This window comes from Trachymyrmex septentrionalis, unplaced genomic scaffold, assembly GCF_001594115.1.
Source record: "Trachymyrmex septentrionalis isolate Tsep2-gDNA-1 unplaced genomic scaffold, Tsep1.0 scaffold232, whole genome shotgun sequence".
In the NCBI taxonomy this organism is placed as follows: Eukaryota; Metazoa; Arthropoda; class Insecta; order Hymenoptera; family Formicidae; genus Trachymyrmex; species Trachymyrmex septentrionalis.
Window position 1 is genome coordinate 48049 of NW_017305389.1, and position 10470 is coordinate 58518.

Consider the following 10470-nt stretch of genomic DNA (forward strand, 5'->3'; position numbering starts at 1 on the left):
TATATACATATACATATGTACATATTTGTTAACATAAACTGCAAAAAAATTATAATATAGAAAAATTTTGGGCAAATTTTACTGAATCTTATGTTTTGAGAGGTTACAGTGATAAGATCGCGACATAGTATCTTAAAAAGTATTGATTTCAAGTTTTAAAAAAATTCGTTATTCTACGATGATTTTTCACGAAGTTAAAATTTTGCCAATTTTTCTTTGAACTTTTTTTATGCCATCATTTTTTTTAGTAGTGTATAAAGACTTTATCGTTTCATATTATGTCTTTTTTTTATACAAAGTGTATTTAAATAAATAGAAAGAAGATCAGAATTACAAATTTTTAACGTATTTTAATTCTTGAATCCTTTCTAAAATAAAGAATTCAATTAATTGTAAGAAATAATAAATATTATATTATTATTCTTTTTAGCTTCCCACCACCTTTTGTGCCTCAGGAGAACAGTATCTCGTGGTTGTATGATGAACTTGATAAACACTGGCGGCATTGGTTGCCGGCAGGTGTGTCTCATACTGTTCGTCGCGGCGCCTTCTATTCGGTCCTGGTTCGACCAGGTTTCAGAATTCTCTCGGTAAACATGAATTATTGTAATAATAAGAACTGGTGGTTACTAATCAATAGTACAGATCCGGTTAGCGAGTTGCAATGGCTTGTGTATGAGCTGCAAGGTGCCGAAATCAATGGCGAGAAGGTGCATATAATTGGTCACATCCCTCCTGGACATTCCGATTGTCTTAAGGTTTGGTCGAGAAATTATTATCACATAATAAATCGGTTTGTACTTGATCGTTCAGAAATTGTTATTGAACTTCAACATATTAGATGACAAATGTTCTCCTTCTGTTTTTGGATAGCTATGAATCAACAATCACGGCACAGTTCTTTGGACATACACATTATGATGAGTTCCAGATATTCTATGATACATCAGACCTTGGTAGAGCGCTCAGTATCGCCTACGTCGGTCCTTCGGTCTCACCATATTATGATCTCAATCCAGGCTACAGAATATATTATGTTGATGGAGATCATTCCAAGACTACAAGAGTAAGTAAGATGACGTTCCACGATTACACACATACGACGAATATTTACTCTAGCAATCTAGCAACATCCTACACATACACGTGACTTAAGCGTTCTTTATCATTTTCTAACTCACGCGTTTATTCTAGATGGTCGTCGATCATGAGAGCTGGGTCATGAATCTAAAGGAAGCGAATCTTTATGATTACCCAATCTGGTACAAATTGTATAGCGCGCGTCAAGCCTACCAAATGGCATCACTTTTGCCTAAAGACTGGGACTCGCTGATTGACAAGATGACTAATGAGCCGGCCCTCTTTGATCTTTACTATAAGTAATTTTTCTCGCATTATGATTTGATATCGATTAATACCATGATCTCGTAAAAAAAAAACGGAAATGTTACTTAGTAGGTAAACAAAAATGGATTGATATGGATTTATTTAGATTTTTAGAAGTAGGCATTTGCAAACGTTAAAATAAATTCTTTTTAATCCCAATGTATTTTTATTCGTTTATAGGAATTGCATGAAACACATTTCTATGCTTTTCAATCTGAAAAAAAAATTTCAATTCTTTAAATAAATACTACTCAAAATTCTGGATAGGAAATTTTTTAATTCAATTGAATCTAAAAAAAAGTTTTTTCATTCAATTGAATCTAAAAATAGTGAATATGATCATGAACTGAATCAAAATTTTAATTCATTCTCGCTTCAACTATAACATATCTTAGCTGGAGGGGGGGGGGGAGAGAGGGATTCTCTGATCTTATTGACGATTGTCGCTGTCGTTAACTAAAAAACTGATATTATTTGTCAAAAGGAGATTTGTTAAGCTGGATCAAAAGAATGTTAAGAGAGTGCTACGAGTGACGAAATTATTAATATATTTACAGCCGTATAAAAATCTAATTGATCGAACGGAATAAAAAGGATTGAAATAGATACAAAATTAGGAGGTAGGGTAGTAGATTTATAAAATCGAAAAAAAGTAATAAGATATCTCTGACTCTTAGTTCGGATTAATTTTGTTTTTATTATTTTAAAGAGAGAGAGAGAGAGAGTCCTTGTTTAACATATTTATTTTTAAATAACAAATAACGTCAGCTTGCTACCTGAATATTATAACATGTTAACACAAAATGTTTATAATAATACATTCCATTATTTAAATCAATGGGATTGTAACGAATACAAATATGAAGAGGCTTTATTTTAAAAAGAAAGAAAGACTAATTTGATGTTCAAACTTTCCTCGAGAAAAGTAAATGACGTATTTGCTTTTATTCTTTACACAGACATTACTATAAGAATTCTCCGGTGCGACCAGCGTGCAATGACGAGTGTCGCAAGAGATTGCTCTGCGATTTACGCAGTGGAAGAAGCCACGATCGGAAGGCGTTATGTCAGAGTTTGGAAGCGAGGATCGACGACGAAACAAGAACGGGCTGGCGTGCATGGATATACAAGGGACTCGCACTGTCGTACGTAAAGGATTTGTGGTTTGAAATGCATTCCGGCAACATTAAAACTAACGAAGTCAATTAATCAATTGCTCTGACTAAATATATCGTAATCATTATTTCTAAAATCGATCTGTACTTGTCTGTTTCTTAATTCTTATAAATATTATACTTAAGAAAAGGACTTCTCTTAAATATGTATATATAATAGATATTTCCTCAATATGCTTACTAAAATTCTGCTTTTCTTATTTTACACGCATTTTTATACTAGTAGTTATATATTTACAATAGTTTTAAATGTAATTACAAAATGATAATTTAGAATTTGAAAAAACTATAACGATTCATAATAAGGCCGAGGTTTTTATTTAACGATTAAGTCTAACAACATAGAAATTTTATAATAAAAATCATCATAAATAATAAATTAATGAAAATTAATAATAAAAAAACCATTTCAAATATTGATACAAATGTTAATACAAATAAATAGTGTACAAATAAAATGTTAATATAAATAAAATGTTGATAAAAGTTGATACAAAAAACGCCGCTTGATTGCAGTTATGCGGCGACATGTTTATGAAAAGTATTTACAATATTTACACAATAATAACACTTTGAGAAGTTATTACATTATTTTTTGTTATGTTTTTTCATATTATTTTATTATATTCTGTATATATTATTATAATTTGTTTTTAAAAAGATTTTAACGTATTAATTGATAGAACGTAAAAATCTGTAGTAGACGATAGATTTTAAGATGATAAAAAATCCATATCCTGAATAATGTATTTAGCAAATCATAAATTATACGTAATAAATATCTCGTAAATATATACTCGATAAATATCTTGTAATACGTCTCATTCAACAGTTTAAAAAATCTAACAAGTAGATGTCGATCAATTGCATTCAGTAACATATGATATTGCTTTATTTAAAATGCATATAAGTATATGTATAAATATACATATAGCACAATCGAAAGAGTTTTTCTATGATTGATTAAACATATGAAATGTTTGCATGAAAAATTAAAAAGACTATAATTTCTACAAGTAAAAAGTGCGATAACAAAGAAAAATATTTGATTCTTTTCATATGTTTCAGAACTTTCTTCATGAAATATATTGCATCGTAATCACGTTTTCTGCGTTCCTTCGAGCATTAAACATATCAAAATAAAAATAAAAAAAACAAAATTCCTATTACGAATTAGGAGATTGTCATATTAACTTTAATCGAGTGTCTTGTTGATACGTTATAAACAACATTATAAATATATTACATTATAAATATAAATTTTTATCTAACATGACAATTTTTTCAATAAAACAACCAATATGTAGAAACGGTGTTCGGATTGTAAATACCTTTTAATCACTTAAATTAATTCATCGCACAGAATGGACATTAATGAGCACATAAGTTGTTTTGCAGTGTGCAAAAATGCTTTCCTTAGCAGCATCTAATTCGGTCCATGGTATTTGAGCCAGCTTTGTTTTGACGAAAACATCAATTACTTAATTTGTATTTAGAAATATACTGTCTAAATTTCTTGGAGTAAAATCTCATTCTAAGAGAGTGAAATACCGCTATTTTTGGAGAAAAGTGAAAATGGCTATATTTTGATCTCTCTTGGAGTGCGATTTTACTCCAAGAAATTTAAAGAGTAGTAATCTCGTTTGGTGGCGGAGAATAACAACTGATGATTGACATTTCTATCTTCTACACTGCATACTATAGTAAGTAGCACACATAACAGAGTGAATAAATTATAAATAAATTATAAATAAATTTCATATTCATAAGTTATACCAGTCATACTTCCGAGGCAGTTATTATTTAAATTTAAAAAACCTACTACATCTTATGTCCTTTTAAATATTTTTTTTATCTATGGAAAACTATCTATGGAAATTAAATTTAAGACAAATTACTTAAATTCCGCGTGTAAATAAATTTTACCAACTTCAGTAATTATGTTAAATTATATTTAAAGTCCTGATAAGCAAATATTCTCAACTCGCAAGTCTAATTGCTTCAAATTAATTACTTAATTGATTAATCTTAGCCGCTAATTAATATAAAACGATATTGAGTAAATTTAATAACAAAAATAATGATAAAATAAATTGTAACGATATTAATGAAATGCAATTTTTATGCGGCTGATACAAACGATTTTTTCTTAATTGTCAAGTTACGGTAAATGTGACAGCTTATCTATAATATTTAAATATTAATTGATTCGCACGATACAAATTAGTATTTACGTAAGCTGTCAATTTATTTGGTAATTTTATTTAGTACAGAAAAACCAGCTCCAATCACTTTGACCTTGACATATATTGTCAGGTCATGATCCCATTCATCATGAGTCCTTCGTCAAGTAGTTCACGTATCATTTTTAATGAAGGTGCAAATGGATATAAATTGCGATAAAAGGCAAATGCACATAAGTATGGACAGAAACACATCGTAAATTGCGGATAGGTTCCAGTGCTGACCAATATTGATATATACAAAAACAAGATTGTAAATTGCGGATAGATTCCAATACGTGGCGACAACCGCGCAAACACATAAACACAAATCGATATATTCTATATTCGCAAATACGAATGTATACCAGTGTTCTATGTATGCGTATATATCCTGATTAAGAATTTTTTATCGAAAAATGGAAGTATTGTACAATCGAACATGAAATGTTGCGTACAAATGCATAAGTAGGTATAGATTTTTTCGAGTTGCACCCAAGATTGAATCAATTAAATTGTGTCAATTGAGTCATTTTAATTATTGGCCGAATTTCTTTATATTATAATAATTTCTTATAGAGAACTCTTATAGAATATTAGCAAAAACTGCGGCTAGAACTGGGAGTCTGAAAATAGGGAACAGGGAACAGAGAATAAGAATTTTAACTTATCAGAAATTGTGTATTCCACAATACATGATTTTTGATAGGTTGAAATTCTTATTCTCTGTTCCCTATTCCTTTCATTTTGCGTAGCCCCTTATAATACTCGTCAAAAATATCAATGTCCGTATTCATAGGCCAGTATTCATAGTCGATTCTTATTTCAAGATCGTTTTAAGTAATGTCTTAAGATGCTAATGCAACTCTCTGATTTGATTCGTGGCTTCTTAAGATCGTACTTGAAACGATCTTAAATATAAGATCTGATTATGAATACCAGCCATAATCAGACCTTGTACTTAAAGCTTCCTTAAATTTATCTTTAGATGCTCAGTAGCCAATGAAATAATTCATACAGTATCTGAAGATAAATTTAAAGAAGTCTTAAATATAAGGCTTGACTATGAATACGGGCATATGAATACGAGTACAAATGAACTATTCAGAACTATTTAGTCGTAATATTAGATGCAAAGTTAGTATTGGATCTTTTAATAGCGTTAATCGCCGAAACTCTTTTTATAAACACGAGAGAACTCTTATACTCTTATTTAAAAGGAACCTAGAACTTTAATCAGAATTCTCAGGAACTGTACGATCCTATGTAACTTCATACACCCCTGGTTTTTCTGTATTAAATAATTACCATTATTTTTTACTTGTACCATAATCATTCTGCGAAATTTTTGAAGATTGAAATCCTAGAAAATTTAATTGCAAGGAGAACTTTGGAATCATGTAATAAGAGCTTAACATTATCCACGTATTTTCTTATTATACATGAAACTTGATTTTTTTCATCTTTATCAAACTTAGTAGCTAAAATAACAATACGTAAATGTATGAATGCTATTGTAACTAAAATTTCTTCAATTTACAGGATGTCCGTGGTTATGGCCATCCCCAGGTTTGCATATAATTTACCAAAATACGTCCTAGGATTGGGTTAGAACAGGAGAGCGGACGCTAAGTGCAAACATGTAACTCAAATTGTGATGTTAAATTGTTAAAAATATTATTGTCATCGTTTTCAAAATACAAATTTCGATGTCTCCCTTTAACGATCAATGATTATATGCCTGTCGAAATTCAACATCGCGTTCAATTCGTAATAATCGTTTCACAGAAACCAATTGCGCTATATAATTCTTCAATCTTAAAATCTTTGGAAGAAAATATGAACAAATTGGAAGGTTTATATGGTGTATAAATCTTAGGCGGTCGATTTGGATGCTTTCAACGCTTTTCATTACTTCTATTCTCATTTTACGTCTAATGAATGATAAAGACAGAATGTTGATACAAGCGCTTAAGACTCCTGACTACTCAGCCAAAAACTCTGCGTTGATGATAGCAACGCTGAATCAGACGGCGAAACCGATAGGCACACACTTAAGCACGAGCCCATGTCCATGTGCTCGCCTGTGGCGTGCAGAGAGTAAACGAGACAGCGAGTTCCTTTTCACACTAATCACTAATTGTTTCAAGCAACCAAAAATGCTTTCTCGGCAATCTCGGCCGCTCGGCATCAATAAGGGGCGGGGGAGCATATCTAAATAACGTATAAGTTTTAATAAATTGTAGTGTTACCCTCTCTTATTAATCCAGAATAGTATAAATCATGTTAAAATGCAACAGTTTACGAGATATTTAATAATTACGATTCTTTATGCACGTTATATACCTCCTTCGAGTGGCAAGAATAGTTCAGTAGAAGTAGAATTTTACCGGAAAAAAATTATAAACCAGCATTTCTCTCTCTCTCTTTTCATGAAAGTCTTGAAAAGTCATCAGAAAAGAAATACGTATGTTCGAGACTTGATATTGTACTTGTGAAGAAAATAGGCGAAAAAAAATCGAATAGTTGCAAAAAGCACGTTTTTTGCTTATAAAACAAAAGATATTGATTGTATTAAAAAATTAGTATAAAAAATGTAGGTATTCAAAATAACTACAAAAGCGTCGTATGCCGGCTAATCTGTAAAAATTGATTAATTACCTTCAAGTATTCCCTTCTTACCGCCGAATGAGAGAGGAATACTTGACTGTGATTAGTCAATTCTTACAGAAGACTTTAGAAAGCCTATAAGCCGAGAGCACATAGAAAAACGTAAGGCCGCAAAACGTAATCAGTAAGAAAATCGTAAGATTGAATTTGCTACTGGCCTTACGGTCTACCGTAATTGGGTAATTCGTTTACTGATTACGTCTTACGTCCTTACGTTATTTGTATGCACCATGTGCTTTATGCTAGTTATGCTGTATGTGAAAGCAGCTTAAAAAACGTAATTGATCGATTAGTCCATTGGAATTGACCAATCGCATTTGTCATTTCGTTTGACGACAGATGCGAACCAATGTTGACTAATTCCGATGGATTAATCGATCGATTAAGTTTGTTAAAGTGACCTTTAATAATTAAATCCACGGTTACTGCTATATAAATAATATTGTATAGGATATTCATTATTAGAAGACAAATTACTTTCAGATCGATCGCATTTGATGCTAAACATGGGGTATTATTACGTAAATTCTCTAATCCAGAACACAAATTTAATAAATCGAAACATGCAAATACTTTCAGTGTTTCTATAATAAATTGTTCCTACATAGTAAAAATTTAATTTTAAATTTAATACATTTCACATGTCCAAAACGGTCCAAATTTTTGTATTAATCAATTTAACATAAGATGAATATATTAAAAAATAACACAAAGATTATGTAAAAAATTAACAAGAAGCGTAATATATTTTAACACACTTTAAAAACAAATTTTTTGTTAAATTGACACATTTATAATGTTAATTTTAAGTGAAATTAAATTTAAGTAAGTTAATAATTTAAATTATTAGAGTAATTTAAATTTAAGTGAAATTAAATGCTATGTTTATATCTTTAGTTTAGGCAATACCTCTGTGATATTTAACATATGCAATATATAGCTTTAACAGATATTTAAGAGAAAATACAAAGAGAAAATAACACAATTAAAAATATCTGTACCTTTTTGCATATAAAATATGTAACTAGTTGTATAGAACATATTTCTTCAGTAAAATTAACATTTATAATATATTAATTCAACACATTTTATTTATTTATTCTTAGAATTTATATTTTAAAATTACATTATTTTTGTGTTATTTGTTTACTTACTTATAAATTGTTATTTTAACATTGAGAAATGTTAAATTTTAATTTAACATAAAATATTCAAATAACACAATCATATTATGTTAAATTAAACTCGGATATTAAAAATTCAACATAATTATACTGGACTAGTTCATACACCACATTGCGCATTCTCTTTCCAACTTGTCCTCTCCTATCTATTATCCGATGGCGAGAGCCATATCAAATTAGAAGAAGAAATCCTATCTATTGTAATATGCAGTTCTCTCTCTCCCGCCCGTTGTATTCTCTTTTCAATCTGTTGTCCTCTTCCTCCATTGTAATATGCAGTTCTCTTACTCATCCATTGCAGTTCTATACCATATCATCTTATCCATGCTTTCTTTCTTCCTCTCGTTGCAATCCTGTACTTATCATATTATTCGCGCTCTTCTCTTTTCTTCTCGCTATATTCTCTTCCATATTCTCTTTCCTTTATACATCTGATTTTATTAAATAAATATAGTAACAGATGTCCATTTAAATTGTTACCGTACAACATAAATATAATTATCATATACTAGTTTAACATAAATGATTAACCAAATTTTTTTTTTATATTCTGTAATATATTTTTTTTACATTGTATAATAATTACATTATTACTATAATTATATTATAGTATAATATAATACAAAAAAAAATAAACATGTATAATTGATTCAAATTAAATGACCTCTCTTACTTGGACTCACATTTATTATATCATAATTAACAATTAGAATTACATCAATTAGCAAATAAATCTATTTGTCGAATCAACAAATATAATATTAGTGGATATATTTATTACTAGATACATTATCTATATAATAAATATTTAGGACAATTGAATCAAAGTCCATATATAATATCACAAAATAAGCATAAGAAATAGCCATGAAAACATCCAGAAGTTTTTGCATGAAACTTATAGTATAGAATATGATTTTTATTTATTTATATATATATATATATATATATATATAATCACACACATAAATAGTAATATAATTATCATAAAAGTTTTCTAAATTCAATTCTAAGGTTAAGTTTTAGTATTAATATATCTTCATACTTATTAACGAGATTTACATAACATACATTTGAAGGTTTCCAAAATTTGAGGATCTCTGTATGCTATCAAACCTGCACGATTAGAAAAATTTGTGCCAATAGGTAAATAATTCACGCTTAGATTGTCTGAATCTGGATTCACAATAAATTCCTTAAATTCGATGATACTTCCACCAACCGAAGACAGGAGAGCTTGTGGTCCACACGTATCCCATTTATAAGTGGAACCCTTCGACAAGAGGTAGGCAGCTGCTTGTCCAATAGCGACGCTCAGTATCTTGTATCCTGCTCCTGTTGCTTCTACTAATCTGAATCCACTGCTTAATAATTTTGATTTTACATCTGCATCTTCGAAGTGGCTAAGTAAAATGATTTTATCAACGTTGCACGCATTACTTATGGAAGACTTTGCAACTCCACCTCCCAGAAAACCCCAGTAACATTTTCCTGTCCATCTGTCCAATCAATACAAAATATAATGAAGTGGAAAACGTAAAACGAGATTTTTTATTTGGTTAAATATATTTTTTAATAATTCCAATATAAAAAATATGTAAATATTTATGTCAAACACAAAAAGGATTGCTTTTAATCTTAACAAATATGTACTTTAAAATACTAGCAATTTAAAATGTCTATTACGGTCGAAGCTGTATCTTCATTGCTTTAAAATAATTACTAATATACTTAAATTACTAATATATATGTGCTTGCATATATATATATATATATATATATATATATATATATATATATATATAAAATATAATATATATAGAATGTTTTCCA

The 10470-nt window shown here is 29.4% G+C and overlaps 2 protein-coding genes across 7 annotated transcripts in view; one reads left to right on the forward strand and one right to left on the reverse strand.

Moving 5' to 3' along the window:
- Nucleotides 1-7327, forward strand: part of LOC108748574 (sphingomyelin phosphodiesterase) — a 34171-nt gene extending 26844 nt beyond the window's left edge. For 4 of the 6 annotated variants that reach the window (XM_018486814.1, XM_018486815.1, XM_018486816.1 and 1 more), the window contains 5 exons: nt 431-793; nt 874-1066; nt 1195-1379; nt 2346-2531; nt 6326-6395. In XM_018486814.1, the coding sequence (XP_018342316.1) occupies nt 431-793; nt 874-1066; nt 1195-1379; nt 2346-2531; nt 6326-6395 (997 nt within the window). Of the gene's footprint in view, nt 1-430; nt 794-873; nt 1067-1194; nt 1380-2345; nt 2532-3629; nt 3786-6325 lie in introns of those variants that run through there. The other 2 variants (XM_018486812.1, XM_018486813.1) reach the window with 2 other exon arrangements.
- A 2358-nt stretch (nt 7328-9685) lies between these two features.
- Nucleotides 9686-10470, reverse strand: part of LOC108748575 (inositol polyphosphate 1-phosphatase) — a 3732-nt gene continuing 2947 nt past the window's right edge. Inside the window, exon 5 of the mRNA XM_018486819.1 lies at nt 9686-10136. Within this exon, the coding sequence (XP_018342321.1) occupies nt 9686-10136 (451 nt within the window). The remainder of the gene's footprint in view (nt 10137-10470) is intronic.